Source organism: Antrostomus carolinensis, unplaced genomic scaffold (genome assembly GCF_000700745.2).
Source record: "Antrostomus carolinensis isolate BGI_N321 unplaced genomic scaffold, ASM70074v2 scaffold10631, whole genome shotgun sequence".
Lineage (NCBI taxonomy): Eukaryota > Metazoa > Chordata > Aves > Caprimulgiformes > Caprimulgidae > Antrostomus > Antrostomus carolinensis.
Window position 1 is genome coordinate 11,337 of NW_010293545.1, and position 25,020 is coordinate 36,356.

At 35.9% G+C, this 25,020-nt stretch overlaps 1 protein-coding gene across 1 annotated transcript in view; it reads left to right on the plus strand.

Annotated features, from left to right (window-relative positions):
- Positions 1-537: 537 nt before the first annotated feature.
- The window catches only part of RELCH (RAB11 binding and LisH domain, coiled-coil and HEAT repeat containing), a 69,374-nt gene continuing 44,891 nt past the window's right edge, over positions 538-25,020 (plus strand). The window contains exons 1-11 of the mRNA XM_029087294.1: positions 538-592; positions 4,561-4,650; positions 13,014-13,085; positions 13,194-13,249; positions 13,359-13,472; positions 14,295-14,498; positions 14,590-14,681; positions 15,703-16,011; positions 20,256-20,331; positions 20,743-20,838; positions 20,977-21,000. Coding sequence (XP_028943127.1) covers positions 538-592; positions 4,561-4,650; positions 13,014-13,085; positions 13,194-13,249; positions 13,359-13,472; positions 14,295-14,498; positions 14,590-14,681; positions 15,703-16,011; positions 20,256-20,331; positions 20,743-20,838; positions 20,977-21,000 — 1,188 coding nt within the window. The remainder of the gene's footprint in view (positions 593-4,560; positions 4,651-13,013; positions 13,086-13,193; positions 13,250-13,358; positions 13,473-14,294; positions 14,499-14,589; positions 14,682-15,702; positions 16,012-20,255; positions 20,332-20,742; positions 20,839-20,976; positions 21,001-25,020) is intronic.

Genomic DNA, 25,020 nt, shown 5'->3' on the forward strand with positions numbered 1-25,020 from the left:
CACATCGGGGGTTTTTTAGAAAAGAAGCAAGATTCAGCTAAATCGTACTTCTCCTTTTCAGTGGTTTCCTACTGCAAGATTCTGCTTTGATTATTCTTTGCCAGATAACTTAAACCTAAGATTTTTATTTTTTATTAAAAAATAGGGCAAAGAAAGAGACATCGTTTTCCTAAAATAAATAAATAAATATAATTTTTTTCCCCTTTTTCTTTCCCCCTTTCAGTTCAGAAAGTAGTTCTCTTTTCTGCATGCTTTACTTGAAATACTTCTGCTCCTTGTACTGGAGTACAGCTGTTTGTACTTCAGAAAAATGGTGATGTTTCACATTCTTTGGGTGAGCTGCATGGCTGAGCACAGCCCTTCCCTTGCCGATTCCTCTCCATCAACCAGCCCTGCTTGTTTTCCTGGTGAGCGAGGCCACTGCGCTGTCAGCAGGGAGGTACCGTTTTCACCCTTTGATCCCTTGCTGAGCAGGTACATCCTTTATGGAAGTATAAATTTGAGGTTATAGGATGTTACTCTGTAATTTTCTGGATGATGGCATTAGTCTTAGGAGATAAACCTCCGCTGATGACTGCCTATGAAGACAGTGGTAAGGAGAGAGGCAACAAATGCGGTTATCCCCTCAGTGAGATTTTAAAGTGGTGGGGCAGACCCACTGCTGTTCAGCTTTGGACAGTCTTCAGCACAGCCCTGCCAGGCAGCGCCTGTGCCGTGACTCTGCTGATGATGATATATCTGGCAGGCTGGCCAGCCCTCGCCTTCCTGGAGAGTATTTTCAGTTAACTGTCTCATTTGGCTTTCCCCTCTCGCCTTGTTGTCTGAGGTGATCAAAAATCCCTCTTTGCTGTTTAAACGTGCTGCCTAAGTTTCTGCGTGGTGCTTAGCTCTGTTCCTTGAGAAGCTTCATTATGTTGTACAATAACAGCTCTAAAATTCACCTTGCCTAGTCCCAGTGGGGGAAGATCCAGGTCAGTTCTGCTGCTGTGTCATTTGATAGAAGCAGCAGGTCCCTTGTCTGCCCGCTGTCCCTCAGCCTTGGCCCCACAGCAGCTCTGTGTGTGCCACACTGCCGCGCAGCCCAAGCAGCCAAGGGCCACGCAGCTCTACAGGCTTTGCAGAAGGAATGCAAGGAGGTGGAGCTTCTACTTGGACCTCGCCCAACCTGACTGCTGGAAGCCCATCTTTCTGGATAGGTCACAGAAACAAGTAGCCATATGAGCACTGAAGGCAGAGGGAGCAGGTCCTGCTTTCCTGCTGCTTGGGTGGGAGCTGTGGCAGCGCAACAGCGTCTGTGACTGGGCTTTCCTCATAGCTGGGACTTGGCACCGATGATTCATTGATGCTTGTGGAGCCAGTTTGGCCAGGAGACGTCTCAGCTTCAGTACTGGTGGCCTCTTACCTTAACAGCAGGAACCACTTCCACATATTTTAAAAGTAGTAGCCTATAAAAAAGTAGTGGTAGAAGTCTTGTTACATAATTCATGCTCACCATTTAGGTCGAGTTGCGTTATAGAAGCTGTAATATCCCAACTTGATTGAGTTCTGCAATATGTATCTAGTGTGACAGTGAATTAAGAAGATACTGTTCAGCCTGTGTGTGTAAGCAGTTGTCTCTGTTCCTGTTTCATTTCCTTCAGCATTTATTTGGATATCTGTACACAGCTCTCACTGTAGATTCGAGTTCCATCAATGCAATACATGAAGACAGTTTTCATTTTAAAACTTACCTTCAGATTGAACAATGTGGACGTGATACCTTCTAGCACCCACATTGGCTTGGTTTAGTAATGACAGTGTGCTTGGGGGATGGTGATAACTGGGGCAGGTACTTTTGTAATGGGAAGGAGGATCCGCATTACTGAGAGAAAGAAATAATGGTATCAGGAAACAGGCCAGGAGTCTGGTGCTCCTCAGCACATCTTCACTTGGTTTAATCAGTCTGAATCCAGATATTTGTGTCTCTTTATAATGCCCACCTGTATGTAAAGAGAGTGTCAGATGTTTGCTGTTGTCATGAACGCAGTAATGATAAAGAGAAGTCTAAACAGTGAATGTACAAGTTTCAACCCTATGAATGCATGTTGTGCATGTAGAAGTGGTGCTTAAGGCAGTTTCTGTCTGTTAAAATCATAAAAACCCTTGGCTTTATTTAGTTTCTATAAGAACTATTTAGGGTTTTTTTTTAAAAAATGATATTCACTAGTTGGGAATTGTGAATTGTTGGATTTAGAGCTCGTGGTATGATCTTAAATGGCTTCTGTTCTGTACATCCTGATAAAGACTTTGATTACCCCATGCTTTTTCTAGACAGATGGTTTTTTTAGGAAGCTTCTGGCTGCTTTGGCAAATAACTTTGTGTTTTATGGCTGGATTTTTCAGTTATGTGGGGAAAAATCTTTCCCTCTAGAGTGTGCCACTAATCATATGAAAAAAGTTCTGTTGCTTACAGCTTTGAATTCTTCAATAATTATTATGTGGTTGACTTTACCTGAAAATTTGAGCATTGTTTCTCTGATGTTACATACTTCATAAGAGAAAATTGAGCTGTGACCATGGCAAGACTGCAAGAGGAAAGAGTTGCATGTCTGCTTTTGGCATAGCGATACTGTATATGACTGAATCACTTTTCTTAAAACATCAGCTTTTCACTGAGATCTTTATTTGAATGTTGTCTGTTTCTTTAACTTGAGTCTTGAATTTAATTTCAAAAAGTAATCTTGCGGCTCCCAATGAAATAAATTGGAGTAGTACTTACTGAACAAGGTGTTAGGTGTTTTGAAAAGTCAGCTCTGAAGACTTTTATGCTATGCGTGCAAAATTGATGTTTACTTTTGGACTTAACCACTCTAAATGTGGTTCCCCTCATATAAAATCTGGTTTATTTTCACAGGAGTCCGTTTTGCAAAGACACTGTAAAAAGAAGAGTTTGTACTATGCTGCTAAGTGCTATAAAACAGCCTAGAGAGAATTATTAAATCAGATTAGTGTCTGGAAAAAAATGCAGTAGATAAGACCAGAACCTTCAAACAAACAGTGAGTTTTAAAACTAAATACTCCATAGAGACTTGTTGAGGCACAACAGTCCATTTCATTGCCTGGATGACAAAGCGTAGTCATGGAGGAAAAAATTGTGGTTAAATATAAAATGAATGCTATCCTGTACTTTATGTCCATAAAACAGACGAGTTAGGGTTGCTGGTCACTTTAGTTTTGTTACCGTGTAACTCAGCTAGAGTTGGCAGACTTGGTGTTTTCTATGGCTTTTCAAGTGAGTGTGGATGCTTTAATCGGTCTCAGTCCAGGTGTTCTTATTTCCATCTAGTGCTGGCCTGTACGTAGAGAGGGTGTCACAAGACTTTCAAGGGACAGCTTAGGCTCAAATGTACAAAAAAAGAAACTCATTAATAGATTCTTTATTTTTTTTCACACAATGCAGAACTGGTGGGAGGTTGTTAAATACTTTCTGTGTTGTTAGTTATGACAGAATTTAACTGACAAGTAATGAAGTGCCTTCTAACTGACAGTTATGGGGGTATTTTTACAGCCATATGGAATTTGTTCTTTGTTAATGTGACAACAGCTCTAGATGTAATTTAAAAAAGAGAGGAAAGATACTAAGTTACTTATTATAGTTCCTACATGTCCAATTGTGTTAGGAACATGTTCTATTTATTTTGGGTTCTGTCACAGAGTAATTTCTTTGCACATTTTTCTGATGAAAAGGTGAATGTGCGCTTCAACAGACGTGAAATTGTCAAAAATTACTAATGGTTTTGTTTGTTTGTTTTGGTTTTTTTACCCTGAAATAAAAATTGCCAAGGACAGATCAAAACCTTATGCTGGTTACCGAATGTCTTGAATATTTTTTTTAATTAACAGTTTAATTCTGAAGTGTGAATATTATACCTGCAGTAGCCTGAACTATACTAGCTTTGTTTTAACTTTGCTAGGTAATGCATTCCTTAGTAAATGGTGTATTAAGTGGGTATGTACTGAAGTTAATGGCTAGAACAGGAGATATATAGAGAAGTGTTTGGCCATATTAACAAACCTTAAAATACTAAAAAAGGGAAAAGGAGGTAGCGTATCTGGGGCAGTTACAGGTTTCTGTAAACTGGGAACAGAACTGCTTGAAACCTGTTGCAGAACAGTTTGTATCTGTTTGGTTTCTTGCGAGTGCTCACCTGCATGTCCAAGCAAAGGTCCCTGGCCCTTGTGGAAAGGGGGGAGCCCTGCACTGCTCCTCATCCGCTGCAGACAGGGTTGAAGCACTGCCTTTGGGAAACAAGGGTGAATTTCTTACAATGTCTGCTCACTGAACTTGCTGTAATGCTGCAGTTTTTTTCAGATTTACTGACATACTCTTTTCGTGCTTGTTGATCTGCTTAGACACAGACTTTTAGAAAATGCAGTAAAATTTCAATATTGCAGAACACTTACTTAGCCTTTGATGTATAGTTTCTGAAATGAGATATTTTGACTTTCTCAAAGCCAGTCAACTCTTCGGAATTTTTTCTGATTTTTTTTTTTTTTTTTTTTTCCCCCCCCTCCATTAAGATCGCGCTGGAAGCATCAGTACTCTTGATTCCTTAGACTTTGCAAGATACTCTGATGATGGCAATAGGGAAACGGACGAAAGAGTAGCAGGTAAGACTTTGTATGATTTAGGAATCATAGAATGCTAACTTTACCATTTAATGTGTTGTTTCTAGAAGCAGTAAATTTAAATGAATATTCCTGAAGATGACAAGACTTCACTGTTAGTTTAACTAGTCACTTAATGATATAGTTGTTTCAGACACTTTTACTATAATTACTGTAAATATTCAGGCAGGTGTACTTCTGTATGATTTGAGATGTCACCAGGGTAGAAGCAAGCAGTATACTTGAAAATGGTGCCCAGTTTTTGACAATAGAACAGTATCTTGATATTGCCTTCTGACTGCTACTGTTCAGCTGAAACATATGCTAAAATATTCTATGTAGTAGTCCATGACTACAACATGGCTGGTAGCTTTCTGATGTAAAGATCTGTAGCAAGTCATCTCTTAAATATAGCTTACATGTAGATCAAACAAGCATTACCCAATCCAGAGTAAATTTGGGATTTTCTCGGTTCCATAAATGTTCTTTGCTACAAATCTTAATTGTAGTGCTTTTCTTTTCTCCCATTTGACTTCTTGATTTTATAAGATTGTTTCAAAGAAGTGATAGGGATTTTTGCCTCTTCCAGTTGTTCTGAACTTAGGAGTGTGGCATTTTTAATTTCAAGGTTTATGATGATCTTGCCAAAGGCAGAGACTGCGTTTTGCTTAGTATGAGCCATGTTACACTAATCCAGGCTTTTTGTGAAGTTCAGATACTAAGTTATTCACAGCTTCTATAGAGAAACCCATAAAATCTTTCTAGAAACTACTGCAGAGCTCTGCTTACATCTTGTCAATGAATACTGTTTAATATCATAGGCATATGAAGATTGTCCATGCTGTGACCTTTGCTCACGTAGTTTTAAAGCTAAACTGAAACCTGAAATGATGCAAGTGGCTATGTTTCTGTTCCATGCTGTTGTCTCTGCTCTGAACCACCACGCTTCATCCTAGCAGGAATACTGTCACATTCATAAGCAAAGAAAAAGCTGCTGAAACATAGTTCTGTAAAGGCTCTTGATTCTGAAATTTCCTCTCCTGGTCAGTCTGAAATGGCAACCAGTATTGACCCAAAGTGAAGGAACAAAAGTGTTGGGAAAATCTAATTTTTCTTACCCAGTCAGTTTTGCTGAGGTAAAGGACTGGATGAAATTCATCACCATGAAACAGATTCAGGTATTTTGATGCTCTGATCTGGAACTATAGGTACTTGCTATTCTTTGATTTATATGGAAATGTCCAGATTCTTATTACTATTTAATTATTGTCTTTTGCAATATATGTAGGCAGTTTCAGGGAGCGAAAAGTTGTAAATACACAGCTAATCTAAACAAAATGTGTTTAAGAAACCCAAGTGTGTCTGAATTGTGTCCTGGAATACAAGGAAGAAGCAAGCAAATTATGAATATTTTAATTTTTTCATCATCTTCATATATTTTTCCTATTTCTGTACAATATTTCTTAGCAATACTATTATTGAGAGAGCTAGTTTGATCTTTGCTTGGAGCTGTAACTGAAATGGATTAGAGATGCTTATAGAAAATAAAGACCAGTCAGAATTGGCATCCAGTGGAACCATTAATCTTCTGATGGAATGTTAATGACAAAATAGTGATTACTTCCAGTATGAAATTAATATATCCTAAAATTAAATATTAAATTTAATTATGTACATCCTAAAATAGAAGATACTTTTTAAGATTACAGTATATTAATGTACCACTGTCACATAATAGAACAGCAAATTATATGTCAGGATATTTACATTACATTCCTGTGTTCCTTTAGAGAGGTTCTCCCCGAGTTATTAAAAAGTGACGTGAGAACTTGAATAAAGCATGATCAGATATTATTTCTGGATGTTTGTCAAGACTTGAAGCTTTCAAAAATATCCCATTTCTACTTAAAAGTCTTGTTCAGTTATAATTGCTTAAAATCTTTTGCTTCAGTTCTGTTTAAAACCATCTATCTAAGCAATAAACTTCGGAAAACTTGTAAGTATTTAATCTGCACATTTAAAAAATTATGTCAGCAGAGATTTTAAGAACTTTCATATCCAGTTCCTTTTTTGAACAAACTCTGGCTTGTGACTTCTGCTTTTGTAGTAGTTCTGAGCTGCAAATACACTTCAAAACATAAGTAGAAGTCCATTCTGCTTATTTCTTCTCATTCATTCTTCTCAGCAAAGACCTTTGATGGTTAGGACATAAAATTGTAATCTGTTGCAAAAGCTTGAGGCCCTGATCTGATAGTCATATTTTTCTTTTGATAGTTTTCAAAGTGAGATTTGAATAATTTCTTTTTGTAAATGCCTTTCTCATGTTGTTATCTTTGGTTTTTACTGTTTGGACAGAACCCAAGATTTCCATATCAATTCCCTAGTCAAATATCAAATGAAGGATAGGAAATAAATGCACATCAGTCACTGAAGGAAACTGGTCTCAGGTCAAAAGGACTTTAAAACCAAAGTTTTAACATATCTAGTTACAAATACTTCTGTACTGTGGCAGTGTTAGAAAGCACCAGATTAAAAAATATGCATGTATACCATCCATAACCATTATATTTCTGTTTTGCTATTATTGATGGTGTTAGCCATAGCTGCCATATTTTTTTTAACCAATCCAAAATTTCCTAGAAATCACTAGAAAGACTCTTGTGTGAAATGGATTTAAGTATTTCAAATCTGTTAGCCCAATTCATTCTATCTGGGAGTAGAATCAAAATTTGGCCTAGAAGCAAACATGTTTTGAAGAATTGGTGTGAACTTGCCACTTGAGAAATCTGATTGAGGGAAGCTAAGTGAGTCTCTTCTATAATATTATCAGCTTGACTGAAAAGTTGCAATTCACAAAAGCCAATCAGGTTGTGGAAGAGCATAAGAAAACAAAATGCAATTTAGAAAACATCAATTTTCTTCCTTATCTACCTGATTGTAACATAAATAAACAAATTGGTGAATACATTTGTAATTCACAGAGAGTTTCAAAAAATATATGCATCCTTTGTGCTTGAAATGTACTAGATGGAAACAACTTGTTCTCCAAGACTAATAAGTCTTGAATCTAAATTAATGTATTGAGTGCTGAAACCTGTTCCTTTCCTGTGGCATAAGAGTACACCTAACTTGAAGTCAAACACTCACAGCATTTGGTGTAAATAGGTCATCTGACATTCAATCTAAGGAACTGAATCTTCTGCCACATCTTAAATTGACCATGTGCACAAGTATGTTTGTGATCTAAAAACCCTACTTTCCGTAATTCAGAATATTTGGTACTACTAACCTGCCTTTGACATCTACTGTTCTGAGAATCTCAGAATTTTAGAAACACAGTGCTGTGTTTTCAATGATAATAAAATTAATTCTCATAATCAAACACCATTTCAATCTCACATGTTCTCTCCCTGCATTAGTATTGATTTCTGGTTCTGCTGTGTATTTTTGATTAGAAGAATAAAATACTGTCTCTGTCAGGATTTGAAGGGAAGAGACAGTTCAAAAAGCAGTTTTTGAGGATGTCATTTATCTAGGCTTAGGTTCACAGTTTCTGCTTTTTACAGAGCTTTTTTGTTTATGCTTTGTAGTAATTACTATTACTTGTGTGCAATCAAAATCAGAGGAGAATCTTTTAAAAAAATAAAGCAAAACACAAAAGGCATCAGTAATACAACAGTCATTTCTAACAATATGTGTTCAATTTGTTCATCCTGGAAGTGAGTCTAGTTTTGTCTTCCTGGTTCCCGTATTAAGCCCTGTTAAGCAGTTATAAGCCTCTTTAATTTCCATCCATGTTGATATCTCCAAGGGTTGAACCTGAAGCCAAGTTTACTGTAGTTCAGGTATTCTCTGTAGCTGGTCCTGTCTCTTTAACTTAAAAGCATCAATGAGTCTAATGAGTCGAGTGTTGGCTTCCCACTATTGGAATGATAACAAGTTCTCTATCAGCTTCCTTATGAACTCTTATGCTGATCATAATTTTTGTAGCTTGATACTCATCTCTCATGCTGCAGTACAACTTTCTGATTCAGGTCTCTGTGTTATGCCTTGAAGTGTTTCTCAGTGATTATAAATATATTCACTTCTTTTTTTCCTTAGGACTTGCATCAGGGAAGTGGGAATTAGGAAACATCGCGTCTTGAAGTATATTGTGATAACTATAGTCAGAGAATTTAAATTTCTTCTGATTGGTTCAAAATGTGTATGCACATATCCATCAAGTGTAATGGGATGTCAGACATGGTTTAGAAGGCATAATTTAGGAGATGGAGTTCTACATTTACTTTAGAAGGAGGAATAACCTGAAATTACAGTTAAACAAACAACGACAAAATTTATAACAGCATGTCCAAATTTGAGGAAAGCTAGGTAAGCACAGGGCCCTTGATGCTTCAGTGCAGAACTGCTTTTAAAAGAAAATGCCACATAGTAGCTTCACAACATAAAACTACCTTTCTACTGTTGTCAAAAGTACTTCATACTGAAGGATGCAAAAGCCTGACAACATAATTAATATGTAGAATGTAAAATTCTAGTATAATTGGAAAAAAATACTGCTTATACAAAAATCTAAGTACTAAAAATTTTTAGAAGTTCTGTTTATTTCTTTAACTTTTTGTCTTTGGCTCAACAAGACTGCTCTTCAGGTATTTCTCAACTTGTTCAATATCCCAAATCACAGGTTATTCTTTATAGCTACCTTCTCAATCTATGGTTCAGTAAATTATGAAGTCATTAACAAATGTGGATGAAGAGAATACAATCCTTGGGAAAGCTTTATTTTTAAATTTTTAAGCTGAGCAGACAAGTTACCCACTTCTGATATGTACTTCTTTTTTAAGGTGTATTAGTTGAGCTGCGTGAAAACTGAAGCATTTAAAAATTGCTGATCTGAAAATCTTGGTCTAATGCACAGTTACTTGCTTGAAAGATTCAGCTCTTTTCACAGAATCACAGAATGTCAGGGACTGGAAGGGACCTTGAAAGATCATCTAGTCCAACCCCCCTGCCAGAGCAGGATCACCTGCTGTAGGTCACACAGGAACACATCCACAGGAGGCAGGTTTTGAACATTTCCAGAGAAGGAGACTCCACAACCTCTCTAGGCAGCCTGTTCCAGTGTCCTGCCACTCTCAGGCCACTAAGAGTGACAGTAATTTTAAGTAAGTCTAATTTTTTTCTTTTTTTCCAGAATAGTAGCTGTAGTGATTTGAGTTTTTTATAAAAAGAAAAAGCAAGAGAGCCGCTTAAATTTGGAAAGAACAATTTTCTTCTCTAAGGCAAAACAGATTGTTCAGAAGTGCCCTTTTCTTGTAGGAAAATGAACCAGTCTCAGAACTCTGAATTTCTTCCCTCTGCTTTCCTGATGTAGAGGAGCATCAGCTTGGTTCTTTCCTTTCCTAGCCTGTCTGCAGCAATGCTCTTCTGTGCATTGTTCTTGAGGAGTGTCAGCTCCTTTCACCAAGTACTGTAACGAGTTCTACATGTTATCAGTTCAGTCAAGCACAAAGTTAAACTTCAGCTGGCTTTGTCAACACATTTGAGGGGTTAACTTCTCTGAGGTACATAAGCTTTACAGCAGAAGGAGAGGGGAGAGAGAGATCAGGTAATTTATTTTAAAAGTCAGTACTTGACAATGGTTACAAAGAAAGGGGTTAGATATTGTGCTTTTTTTTTTTCTTTTTTTTCTTTTTTTTAATTTAAGACAATGTCTTACCATCTGCAAATGGGGATTTCCAGTGTTGATTTCATTAGTACACGTCTTGAGTTTAAAATCATTCCGTATTTTGGTAGAAGATTGCATTTCACTATAGCTTCTAAAATAAAGAGCTTTTAATCATAATTTAAAATTTGAGTGAAATTCTATTGTAGCCTTTTACAAATGGTTATGCTTATGGAAAAAAAAACCTAAAAACTTCAAATAAAAGCTAAATTTGTGACTTAGATGCATCAAGGTTTGTATGGTGGCAATTATAATGATGGCATTAGTAAGACGAGGAAATGAGGTACAACCGTAATAATGCTGTAGAGTTGTTGAATTACGTGGCTGTTGTGACATGCTGCGAAGTGACAACTTCTCAGATATACTATGTCCAGAATCTTCCACTGTATACAGAGAAACATGCAGCAGAGTAATCTATTTTTAAGGTTGAATGAGTAAAGTCCTAATGGCTTCTAAGAATTTTCAGCATCATCACAGTTCACTAAAAATTAATTCTTGCCGTCTGACATGGGTTTGTCTGACATGAGTTTTTTGGCTTTCTATGCCTTCAGACATGTCTTATTCCTATTTTCCTTAATGGGATTCCTCAGTTTTTCTAGTTTGTGTTGTTTTACTAACTTTTTATTATTATTATTTATATCATTCTAGTGTAGGGCACTCCTGATCTGCAACTGTTCTGGTCTTTAGAAATATTTTGTGAGAATAAAATGTTAACACATAGTCATTTCCATCAGAAGAATTACTTAATTTGAATTCTTTACAATTTTCAAAAACTAACAAATTAGTAGCTTCCAACTTAGACTCGTAACTGTTAATTAGTAACTCAAATGCAAGGAAGTGCTAAAATTATTAGATACTTTTTACTACGAGAGGATTTTTTAACTTTGTTGCACAGAAGTATTTGCAGATCAGCATTGCTGAATACTAGAGAGATATTACATATTTTATTCATCATATCCTCAGTTGTGCTTTTCTATCACTGCAGTAGAATTCTGTGCATCAAACAAGTTACTTTCATGTAGCAAATGTGGTGTACTATAGTTACTCCTTCAGTTTTGATGGATAAATGCAAACTGAGTGAATCTTTTTTTCCATGTGTGCTAATTATCAAAAGATTCTTAGTAACAGATGTTCAAAAGAGGAAACTGTTTCATTTGTAGTCTTCAGTAGCATTTCTTACAAGGAAGAGCCAGTGCAGTAGTTCTGCCATGCCTTGTCCTCTCTGATTTCAAAATACCATGTTAAATTGTTTCCAGGCACTGATTAACAATCTCATTAATATTTTCTTGTCAAAAGCAGCTACAACATTTTTTCGTTTTGGATGGAAATCAAGTAAAAGATAATCTATTTAGAATATTTTAGCACTTCAGTATGGCAGCTGTTCTGTGCTCATCTCTTCTAGTTAAGTACAAGAATCATTCTTTCTGGGAACTGGATGTTTAAGTGTGATTAGATTAATCTGAGAATTAATGAAATGCATGTAATTATCTGGTAGTTCCTTAAATAGGTTCCCTTAGGTGCTCTTAACTGTAAATGGCTATAAAAAGAACATTCATTATATGTTTTGCAAAGATACAAGGTGTTAAAATTTGAAGCCACAGTTTATATATGACCTCAACATCAAAACACATGAAATTCCAGTGCAAACAAAGCACTACTGTCCCTTTTTGGAGGAAACATTGGGACATGAAAAACATGTAATAGTGACCAGGGTACTGGGGAGGTGGAACAGGTCATAACAGTAGCTAGAAATACATATTTTTGAATCCTTAAAGCTGAATCTAGATCACTGAAAGTGTTGTGTAGTCTAGAGTCACTGGAAACTTTTAAGAATAATGGAGCAAAGACATTTTCATTGCAAGCTTCTCTCTAAGTACTATGAGAACTGCATATTTTGCTCTTTTTTTTGGTCTTGTGCATCTCTTAAATATATTCAACTAAATTCAAAATCTTAATCAACTTTAGAGTATTCCTAAAAATCTGGTACTTTTAAATAGCGATTTTAAAGGAGATTATTTTTAGTAGTAAAATAAAGTATGTTTTAAGTTCTGCCATCTAAACTACTGAAATTTCAGTGTAGAATTTTATTTTGAAAAAAATATGTAGTCTCAATGGGACAGTACATTCACTGCATGGTTTAAGCTTTTGCTACATGAAGACAGCTTCTTCTGCTGCCAGCATGCATTTACTTCCTTTAGATCTGTACTCTGATTGCCCACATACTCCCTTGCCCCCAAAAATCAAAACATTTGATGGTATCAGCTGATTGTAAGAGTGGGGAAGAAATTACAAGTTTTTCCCAGTAATATGCAAACTTAAAAGCCAGCAAAAAAAACCCCCAACAACAACAACAAAAAAACAAAACCCACAAAAAACAAAACCCTACAGCGAGTCCTTGTCAGACAGCCTGAAATTTTGATTTAGCTAACTTAAGGCCAATGAAACTATGGAAAATGTTCACCAGTTTGCTTTCAGACCAACTCTGCTGCATGTGTTCATAAGTTCCATAAAGATTGCATGCTTTCTGTTTAATACAAACTGTATATTTTTTTTCACACCCATCCTTGCTTTTTATATTTTATTTTTGTTTCTCTTGCCTTGGTTGGATGCCTGTGTGTGTTTAATCCAAATCCCTGTCCAGTCCTGGAGTTTGAACTACGGAAAGCCAAGGAGACCATACAGGCCCTCCGAGCCAACCTGACTCAGGCTGCAGGTGGTGTACATAAACCTTTTCTTAAGTCTCTACTTTGAACAATGTAGAAGTAGCTGAGCTCATTCTGTGTGAAAGAGTAATATTTAGTTAATTTTTTTTCCTCCCCAGAAAATGAAGTTCCTTTGCAGGAACGAAAAAATTATAAATCAAGTCCTGAAATTCAGGTAGGTAGCTGGTGATAACTGGGCTTTGCATGGACTTTAAGACAGATATGCTTCCGTAGCTGGAAGAAAGATGAACCAAAGATGTAGTGTATTTTTTTCTTTTTTCCAGGAGCCAATCAGACCTCTTGAGAAAAGAGCTCTAAACTTCCTAGTTAATGAATTTTTATTGAAGAATAGTTACAAGCTTACATCAATAACATTTTCAGATGAAAATCATGATCAGGTAAAGTTTTCTTGTGATTTTTTTTAACATACCTGCTTTCCATATTCTGATCTTGTCATAAACTCAAGTGAACTTAAATGATATTTCCTCTGCATGTAGTTCAGTTCATAATATGTGTTTTCTGAGATTTAAATATGTTAGTTAGCATTTTCATATATAAAGCATGGTTTGAAAGCACAGCACTTTGAGGAGTATTTTCTCAAAATTTATAGGAAAGAGACAGAATGGTTGCATTCTTTAAAGGAAGCAAAACAAGAAGAAAAATACTGTGAGTTATAGGTACTTATACACTTTCTTGGATTCTGATGGACCCCCTTTCAGGTAAACGCAGGGATCTGGATATAGTAAAATTCTGAACATACTCAATTGATTTGTGCAGGATATACAATATACTCATTGTTTGTCATCTCAAAATTACACCTGTACTTGTGAATGGGATGGGAACAAAATGATACCCCTATCAGTATAAAGCATTCTATCAAGTACACTGGCTTCTGCTAGAATTTGATCAACATTATATCTGATTCTAAAAAGTGTTCACGTCCTAGAAACAAAATAAATTGTGATCTATGTGTTTTTGGAAGGTCCTCTCTTTAGTACATCACCTAGAGCTGCCTTTAGGATGAAACTACTTTGGGTCATAAAATGGATCCTCTTTCTGCTTTTGTTTCTTACTATCTGATTTAAGCTTTCATCTTCTTTTCTACAATGCAATCTTGACATGATTATTTTGCTGTTATATGATCTGCAGTCAAATGAGGAAGAGAAATGAAAATAAAAGGAAGTATATTGTATGCTTTAGTTTCTTTTATTCCTTTGAAGGATTTTGAGCTTTGGGATGATGTAGGATTGAACATTCCGAAACCTCCTGACCTGTTACAACTCTATCGTGACTTTGGAAACCATCATGTTACTGCAAGAGATGTGGTGGATGTATCAGTTGGTGTAGAAGACGATGACTTAGAGGCTGCTACTCCTATACTTGGGAGCGTCCCTGTATTTGAAACAGCACCACAGTCAATAGAAGTAAGAGACTGTACAGCAGAAATGTTTCAGCTCTTTGCAGTACTACTTAAATTTGTTGTACTAAACTATCTTGTTTCTATCTTGTATTTAGCAATGTTTAATAGTGCAAAAATTAGAAGATCAAATTAGTGTGTTAAACAGTGAGAAATGGTCTTTGATGGAACAAATCCAAAGGCTTGAGAGGTATGTACTTACCAATCTGCTCGAGTGCTGATAAATGATGAAATAACTTCTTAATGTTTTTCCAGCATGTATTTTAAAACATACAACTTACACTTATTACTAGAGTTCTTCAGAGCAGGACAATCTTTCCTTTTTAGTATGTGATATTTGATTTAGAAAAAGGAAGAGGCTTCAAACTGACTATTTCCCTTTTATTACCTACTTCATTTGATTTTGTAATCAGTTTTGTTCTTTCAATGCAACTTCTTTGAAAACAGAATCAGTTTGGATGTGTTCTGTGTAGGTTTTTTCTTCAGTCTGCTTTATTTCACTCCTTAATACTATGATGCGTACAGCTTGCAAACACTGTTAGAAAGATGGTTGTTTTAATAACTTATTTCAACACAGTTTTTCTTTCTACAGAGCAAGACTAGTAGAAATGACAGTATCTTTAACAACAACAACAACAAAAAAAGATACTTTTAAACTCTGGTCAAAACATATAATTCTGTAAGCTATAAGATATCATTCCTCTTAAGAGATGCACCACTACAACATATGGGCAAGTGCATAATTTTTAAGTGGCTTTATTGACTTGCATAGTTACCATTTCAAAGCCAGGTGGGATAGTATATGTTAGTTTGCCACTGTAGTATTTTAAGTTTTGCATCCCAGATAGAGTTCTGTCTCTTGACAGCTTGTGTCTCAGTGCTCGGGTTTCATACAGAAGCAGGTAACACTATTGTTATTCACTAATTTCACTGATTCACTTGCTCGAAGTGCAACATTTTTCCTACTGCTAATTACTGACTAAAGAACTCTGTTCAGTCAGTGCTGATTATTGACTAAAAAACTCTTTCAGTGCTTGTTTGAACAGCTGGTATGATATGTTATTTCTATTAAAGGACTTCTTGAACATTCCGGAGCTGAAGAGGGAGCTATTCAGTATGTTGTCCTTATTTCTGTGCTTCAGTCTTGTGGTTCCAACAACCTTCTCATGAAAGCTACAGAAATATTTCATTCTTTGCTTTTCCTTTTTTAGTGAAATAGATTTTCTCAAGAATGAAAACTTTGCTGTGCCAACAGTTTATGGTGTAGCTCCCCATCCTTCTTTAAAACAAGTGCCTCTCACAGTCTCAGAGGACAATGGACGGTACTTGGATATCAAGAGCTCTGAGAATGACAATAAACATGGAAACACTGAGGAAACAAGCATCTCTTTATCAGCTGAAGTGGATTCAAGGACTTCTAAAGATGATACGCTAAATTCTGTGCCCTGTAAAGAAACAGAGAAACTGTCCTCTTGTTCTTCATCAACTAAAGCTGCAGTTCACTTCGATAAACCTAATAGGTTAGTGATAAGTTTCAAACTGTCAATTTAAAAATTATTGTAAAGTGGGTAGGTATTTTTTTAAACAGTAAAATTCAGAGAATTCATAGATCACTTGTGTTTTGAGTGCAAATAAAACATACCTTTAGGGTGCAGTGCTGATACTTTCATATTGTTCTTAATCTTTTTAGGGAGGAGTACATTTGACAAACGAAGTTTTAATATTAAGTTTAAGGGTTCCTTTCACCTCCTACTTGTTTCTAACACCAATCCTGTTCCTTACAACAACAACAACAAAAAAAGCTACAATCAAAATGGTGAATGGGAAGACTGGATATTTCCATTCTCTTAAATTTTGTATTTGGGGCAAGTCTTCACTAACTCTGATTCTAATGAAAATAGGGTGTTCATGTTGTGTTATTACATGGAGATTGAGTTTGTATGTGAGTGTTCTTGAGCAAGTCTTTCCAATCTACACAGTCTTTTTAAGCATTATAGTGAAGAGGGGAAGTAACAAGTTGATGAATACATAAACCACTGTGTAGTCGTCAAGAGTAACACAGGCCACAAACTTAATGAGAGTATGTACAACTTCTAAACTACCATGGTGGAGAAAGATGCCCAAGTAGCTCACCTTATAGTCTTACTGTTGCTATTCCTAGGGGTGCAGGTAGCCATTCTGCTTTGTATGTTGTCAGTTCCTTCAGTGTTCTTTTGCTGGTGTTGATATAGTAATATGTTTCTAGAATTATCTTCCATCTGCGAATACCAGGTAGAAATCTGTGTGATATTGTGTGCAGATGGAAAATCAACACAAGCTGGATGAGGAGGGAGAAGAAGAAGGAAAAAAGGAGTTGCTGTCTGCTAGTAATCAACTTTTCATGCAAACGCCAAGTATCCTGTTTTTTCTGGATTTCCTGACTTTCTTGCACTTTCTTGCACTTTTTCAGTCATATCTTAACTTTAGAAAAGAATAAGAGGAAAAAATTCTAATTTCTGAAGACAGAACCTCAGAGTCTTACTACAAATTTCTTCTAGTTAAATTTACTAGTGTTTAACAGGAAAGTAAAAGTCCATTTTAGGTTTTTTATAAAATTTGCAGTGATTCTTTTAAGCTTTCCAGATTTTGGGGTGGGTTTTTTATTTATTTCATATCCTAGATGAATATCTAGACTATGTAATAATCAAAGCTTAAAGCTGTCATATATTGATTGCTATAAACTTGTCTACTTACTTTCATCTGTAGCTTGTTGCAAATTTCTTTTGGGGTAATTGGGAGTGCTGGGAGGCATGAAGTGCATGAGTATTAGATTGGTGGTTTGAGGATAGTGAGGATGGGTGTCAAAATACAATGATATCACTGAGTGAGGGAGAAACTGTGAGTATCTCCAGTGGGATTTATGACAATAGTCTCTAGGAAAACAGATTTTGTTTTGCAGCTCATGTCTCTTTTAAATATAACTGCACATGGATTTATTTAAAAAGTATTTGAATAAAGCCTTGAATCCCCATTGAGTTAACTTCAGAAGTTCCCTCACATGCTGTTCACTGCAGAAATACGTACTGCATATGTAATATGTAGCTATTTTTATACTGAGTTTTGGGCTTAACAGGTCAGTGGAGGGTCAAAGGAAACCATATTTGATAGTGTTTTATAGATCCATATCACTAAATTTTCTTCGTGGTTTATGCACTTGGTTTGTAATAATTAAATATTTTTTTCATTAAGAATTATATTCTTTGTTAAGTATTTTGAGATCTGTGGGAGAAGAAGCACTATAGAAGTGCTGGATATTTATCTCAGTCCAGGGGTGGTTATTTGTAGAAGACAGTTACTACAATTTATTCAGAATACATTAAGAGGTATTAAAGACTAAGACTCTATCCTAAAAGGCTAGATTGTTACTACTGTAGCTAAGGATTCGATTTTTGGCATAAATCTTGCCCAGATGGGAAAAGAGGATGGAGGAGCAAGTGAGCCTGCCTTGTGTGACTGCGCTCAGAGCAGCTGTGTGTGCCTGTCTGCGCACGAGGACGTGGCCATCGTTGGAAAAATGCCTTGTCTAACAGATTGCGGTAGAAAGCACTAGTAGCAGTTTAAATAGTCTGTACCACATGTATTTATTCAACTTATTTTAGGTGTTTGGTAGTTTACACCAAACACAAGGTGTTTTTTGTATATAGCAGTCAGTCCTGACTTTTTCAGTAAATTGACTTTTTTGTCCAAGTGTTTTATGGAATAGAGTAGTAGTGCTTGGGTTTTTGTATTCGTCGTCTTATATTTGAACATCTTCACTACTGGCATCTGTTTGTCCTTGAAAAGGCTTTCCACTGACTTGTGTGCAAGAGGCCTGGGTTTGTCATCGTTTCTGTCCAGTATCGCCATCAAGGGTTTTTTTAGACTTCATGAAGGAGAACCTTTCTTGACTCTGAATACTCATAATGAGATCTGTGCTGCCCAGAGCTTGCTGATAAGTAACCCGCAGGGAAATTCGGGGGCATACTGTCATAGTTAGCTTTCAGTCTCTGCAGAGTGGGGATAGAACTTTGCCCTTATGTAGGATTTTAATTAAGGCTTCAAGTGGGGAAGGAGCTGACATTCTGTGGAATAAATGCCGAGGTGAAGGGCAGCCCAGGCAAAGGGCTGGCCGAGGTCTTGCCACTCTTAATGTCAAGCTGCTGCTTTGCAACGCTTGCTCCTGATAAAGCCTTGAGTAGAGCCTGTAAATCTGTCATTCAAAAATACTTTTACAGGGTAAGGACTAACATATTGTAAAGACAGAGCTCCTTTACAACTTGCTACCATCCAAGCCATTTAGTAATTTTTTTAAAGTGAACCCTTGCACAAAACCAAGCTGATTGGAATTAAAACACATTTACTTCATTAAAATTTAAATCATGCTTTAAAACCCCATACTGTCAAGAAAGAAACTTGATTTTAAGTAATAGACATCAATTTTTACTGTATTTTGTAAATAGTCAGAAGAAAACTACTCTGGTGTGTTTATTCGTATGATCTTGGATTAAACAATTATAAGTGGGAACTTATATTCCTACCGTGGTTTGGTTTTTTTGTTAGAAAAGGGTGGGTGATGATGTATTTACTGTAAATAGTGTGATGTTTCAATCTGATAGAGAGATATATATATATATGTCCATACACGTAATTGCACGTGTGTAGGATTTTGTGCACCTTGGTGATTTGTGATTTTGTGCACCTTGGTGCACAAAATAGCATTTTTAAGGGTTGAAAGGTGATATCACTGTCCACAGAAGAAATGGGAATTGCCTCCTCCCTTAAACTCATATAGTGTCATTAGAGGATTCAAACAGCAGTGGTGATTTGATGATACAGGGTGAGATGCTTTCTGTGCATCTTTTAGAAGACGAATGTTCTTTTCCTTCTTTAAGCATAGTGGATGAGACAGTGTTAGTTTAGCATCTAAATACAGGCAGAGGGAGTTGTCATTGCTGGGAAAAATAGGGTGCTGCTGCTGATGCTGCTGCTTGCCTGTTTTCTGTAATGGTCAGTCCAGTAATTGTTTTCTGAGAACATATCTGCCAAATCATCCTCCTCGAACAAGGTTGTTTTGAGACTCTTACCAGGGTTTCACGTATATGCTTAAGGCTTTGATTCGCTGGGCTGTGTTGGCTGGTGCTGTGCGTGGCCATGAGGCAGTACTTCTGTAGATACACATCTACATCGGGGATTAGGCAGCAATTTAAGGTTAGTTTTGAGGTTTTTGCTATACATTTGAATCTAAACAGCGTTTCGATTCTAAAGTGGCAGTTGAGAAATCTCTGTTTAATCCTGAGGCTTGTACATGACTGACTACTCACATGTTTTTATGCAATGTGCAGAATCAGAGCACTAAGCAAAAGTACTGTTTCTTGTGATTTCCGCCCCTTCCCCCTCAGTTTGCATAATTGTATGCTTCCTTTTGTATTGCTAAATCTTCCTTTTCTTTATGCTTTAGAACTATTTTTGTCTGTGCAGCAGTTTGAAAGATGTTACATTTTTCGGAACTAAAAGTGACTTCTTAATTAGGACACCCACTTTTTTTTCTTGCTACAAACTAAACACCCTAAAAGTCAAAGATAATTATAAGCAAAAAATTCTGCAGTATGCTTCTCTTAAAGCATGATTTCTGAATGTCATTTTTTTTACCTAGCTAGTTAAACCAGAGTGAAAAGACTTGTTCAGTCACATTTCTGATCTATGCTTTCTCTCCCCACCCCCCCACCCCTTTTTGACAATATTTCAGGAAATTGTCACCAGCTTTCCATCAAGCACTACTGTCTTTCTGTCGGATGTCAGCAGACAGCCGTTTGGGATCAGAGGTATATTTCCCCTTTGACATAAACTAGAAGTTCCTTTATTCTGCATGGCAGTAATAGTTAAACAAGCAATAATTGCTTTGAAACAAGACTTATTAACATATATGGAGAGATAAATTTATGTGCATGAAACTTAAGAAATTAAGAAATAAGGGGATGCTTTCACATTTTAGCTTAAATATGAAACATAGTGATAGATACGTAATTACTGGAAAGTTTTGAGTCTTTACCAGTGGATTCATGCCTTTGAATTTACTGCTAGATCAAAAACATAAAGCTTAATGTGTGTGAGTAAATTAAATATTTTCTGGTAGGTGGTCAGCCTGCTGCAACTCTTAATTCCTTGAAAGGATATTTTACAGTGCCTGTGCTTCATTTAAAAAAACCAACCAACCAACCAACTTGGTTTTCTAGGTATCTCGGATTGCAGACAGTGAAAGAAGTGTCATGTTAATGCTGGGACGCTGCCTGCCTCATATTGTCCCTAATGTGCTGCTTGCAAAGCGAGAGGTGAGGTCCCCCAAAATTTTAACTTTTATTTTTACCAGAATGCTTTCTTCTTCATTTTGAAGATGTTGTCTCTAACTTCATGAAAGTCTGTTACTTGCAAATATGTTCTTACTTTTGTGCATGCAACTCTGCTCCTAGAAAATGGTTTTACATCTCTGTCGGGTGAGTTCAGTAAACCTGCATGGTATCCTAATATTTCTTCCTTTGCTTAAAGCACTCATTAGCATTCAGAGAGACTGTTACTGTAGGTCCATCTACTTGTGGTAGCACAAATGTTTTTGTTAGAGAAGACCATGGTTAATTTGTGTTATAAAGAGCAGAGGATTTAAGTTCAAATATTAAATTTGGTTTATTTTATCTGTCAAATTTAAGAAGGATTGATGTTCAGGTTCTTTTTCAGCTCCATGTACTTAAAAAAAAGGAGCTCTGTATATCAGCCAAGATAAAGTTCATCAAAAACACCCCTTCATAAGAAAATTAGCAATCTTGCCTATATGTTTTCCTTACATTTAACATGAAGCTAAATAAAATTATGAAAATGTTTATTTTGAATGCAAATGAAGATGGTGTTTTGCATAATTTATAATATATAGTGTAGAAAAGGAAGATTGTGATTGAAGATGGGGAAAAAAAAGATTAGTTTTGTATTAATTTAAATATTTGTTTTAAATATTGCATATTACCAAATGTGTAAAAAAAATAAAATAAGAAAATATATGAAACAAAAATTTAATAACCTTTTAGTTGACACGAAAATAAAAGGTTTGAAGTAGCATAGCTTGTTGAGTAAGGTTTAGTCCTGTTGAGGGGACCTACAGTATGGTGTACTTAGTAGTGCCTCTTGCATAAAGTTGTTTTAAGGCTTTGAAAAATCCTTAAGAAATTTGTACTGATCCTATAATCTAAAATTTTATAACATACGAGTAATTATCAGCAGTTGACACGGTGAGTTTGAGATATGCTACGTTCTGAAAGTCTCAAACTTTATAAAAGGGTGTTTGTTGTTTGGTTGTTTTGGTTTTTTTCTGAGGGGGTGGGGGTGTTAACTGAGTGCTCTGGAAATGGTTCTATTAATAGTCTTTTAGAATAATTCTGTGAATGTTACTGGATCAGTGCTTAATTTCTGATTTCTTACTCCTTTCCTTCCCTCTGCTTAGCAGGATGTGGCATTTTGGCTTCTTTTCACAGCTTGTAGCATAATCTGCGTAATGCACTTAATATTTTTGTGACCTTTTAGGCTATTTCCTACTTACCTTGTTTTGCAGTTGAAGTTACATTTGATTACATGTATTTTTGCCTTAAATGAATCATTTGTTTCAATTCAACTGAAAAGCTGCAATTGAGAATTGTGTAACTGGGTTGCATGAGGTGCTTAATGTCCTGACAGTTGAAATTTCCTTTAAAAATAGCACTTTTTTTTTGTCACCACCCATTCTGTAACTATTGTAATGTTCTTTCAGGTGTAGTCATGGAATTTGAAGGAAATCTTGGGTAGACCATCTGTTAGTATTTATTAATATTGGCATTACAAAAAACTAACCTAAAAACTAGGGTCTCTTCAACAAGGTACAACTTCAGGTCTTGTCCCAAACCAGCCTTAGCATGAGAGAGTCTTAGCACAGTTTTATAGAGGCGTGGTGTAAAATATACCAAAAGATCACTAATTTGAGAAAGATACGAATCAGGTTTGGGTTATAACGCAACATGATCACCAGTCTGCTCTGAAAAGATACAGTGGCAGCGTTTAAGTTCTTACACTGTCAGTGTGCTGCACATGAGAATTGTACATAATTTTGTGATTGCCCCCTAAAGTACCTGTGTTTGTTCTTTAAGCATCCATCATGTTGAAATTGGTTCCAAATCTGAAGCTGAAAATGTTGTGTTATATATTTTTATTTTGGAGAAACAGATTTTGTGGTGGTTCACAGTCTCTCAGTAGGTATTGTCCTTCACCAGAGATTCAGAAGCCATTTCACCAGCACAGGGTCAGTAGCAGCCTACCTGACTTGGTAATAGGTGGTCCAGTAAATATTGCAGTTGACATCTGAACAACCAGTTAGTGTCAGAATATCTGATGTATTTCTGAAATGATTTGTTATTTTTGTGTATTGGTGCAACTTTAATTGTTCTTCAATATCTGTAGTTTAGGTTCTGATGGAAGATAAGAAAGAAGGAAAAATAAAGTATTGAGTCGGGTGACTGAGGAGAGCATTTTAGTTGTTTCTAAAAGAGCAGTTCAACCGGGAAAAATCAATAATGCCTATTATAGTATAATTGCCTGAAAGCAATTTGTATTTGTTAAAATTCCATGTATCAACATAGAAATTTAATTTTCTTGTTATTGAAAGTGACTAGTTTTTCCTAACAGCTTGAAAACATGTGTGTCAATGTTTAGATTTGTATGTGAATGCACTCACAAACAAATGAGATACTGCAATCCAAATAGAAATTGGAATGAAAAGCAACAATGCTAAAAACCTACTCTTCAAAAAAACCTCTTTGCCTGGGCATGGAGTCTGTGATAACACTTTCTGCAGATGAGTATCTTGAGTGCATAATTTCACCTGTCTTAGAATCTGCTTCCTCAAATGTATGTTTACCACTTAAAACTAAAACACATTTAAGATTTAAAAAAGAAAAATTAAACTAACCACCTTCTATTTGTCAAGCTGTGTACCATAAAAAGACTCCTTGGCTAAATTGTAATTAGAGAAAAGCAATCTTTTACATGTTTTGCAATAACTAATCAATGCAATACTGTTTTCTCACCCTTTATAAGATGTAAAAATCAGTACCTTTTTGTCAGGTAACAGAAGTAACCTTGTTGGTATGTACAATTTCACAGTCTGCATTATGTAGTGTTTTAGTGAAGTTTGGGCCAGACCTTTTTGACTTAATATCAGGATCTTGTTACTCTTGTTCTTATTCACAAAGCACTTTTTTCTTAATTATTTAAATTATTGATATCTTTCATCTCACCTATTATTTCAGGGTTGGTTTCTGTAATGTTCATTTGTATCATGCAAACTTAGCAAAATCATTATATTAATGGTTTACTAAATGTGCAATATTAAATATTTATGCTGAAAACCTGATATTTATATAGAGTTAAATATGTTAAGAACAGAGTTTTGCTTTTTTTTCCTTGTAAAGTTGAAGCAAAGGTAGAGCTGAGTCTGTAAAGTCTGAATGTGTGCCATTTTCGGCTGCTAGAAGAAAGTAATGCTGTAGATTCGAGGTTGTTCACGTTAACATGTAGTAACTCCTCATAGACATCACCAAGGCACGTTCATTCTCTGGTGTTTTTATAGGTAGCTGTCTCTTGAAACACAGTAGAGCTGAATATGTTATTACAGAATTTCATCTCAGTCTTATACTTCAAAGCCATAAAATACCAGCTTTGTTAAAAAATTTGAAAGAATGCTGTGTTGGAGCTTGGCAGTATATTTAAGTGACTGTTTCCAGTGGCTCTGTCGAGCAGATGTCATTCATGGATAAAGGTATATAAGTTTGAGTTCCTGGGCATGAAAATTGTCAGCCATGAGTATGTTCAGAATGCCTGTTCTGTTTCACAGATCAGGGGAGAATAAAAAAGAATTAAATGAACAATTAAAAAAATTTCTGTTACTCAGTTAAACTCAGATTGTGGTAGGCTTCTATAGATTGTGTTCCTGAAACACAGGGATATTGTTGATCCAAGCCTCTTTTCTGGTTCTTTTCTGATTTACATGGGGTGTTGGTTTTGGCTTGAGGGCTTTTTGCACACGTACACACATACATGAGAGAGGCATAACCTTATTTTAATTTAAGTCCTTTAGTTCCCTACTCTGGATATGAGGGGCTAGTGTTGTTTTCTTGGAATTAAATAGCTCAATCCCACGGAGTGTCCTTTTAATTTTTAGTCTGACAGATTATGTCTTTCAACACCATGTCTTTAACTGTAACATAATTCATGGATGCAAGAAGTTGAATTTAGTATTTATTAATCAAATTGCCAATTGTTACTAGTTTATGATGGTAGTTTAATATACAGGTTTCCAATTAAACAGTAGATATAAACAAAGAAGTACAAAAGTTTTTTTCACACCCATATCTGCATTGATTCTTATGTAAAAGCATCCCTTTGGGATCTACAAGCATCTTGATTTGGATCCTGGGATAATAGTCTCATCCCATGAAATG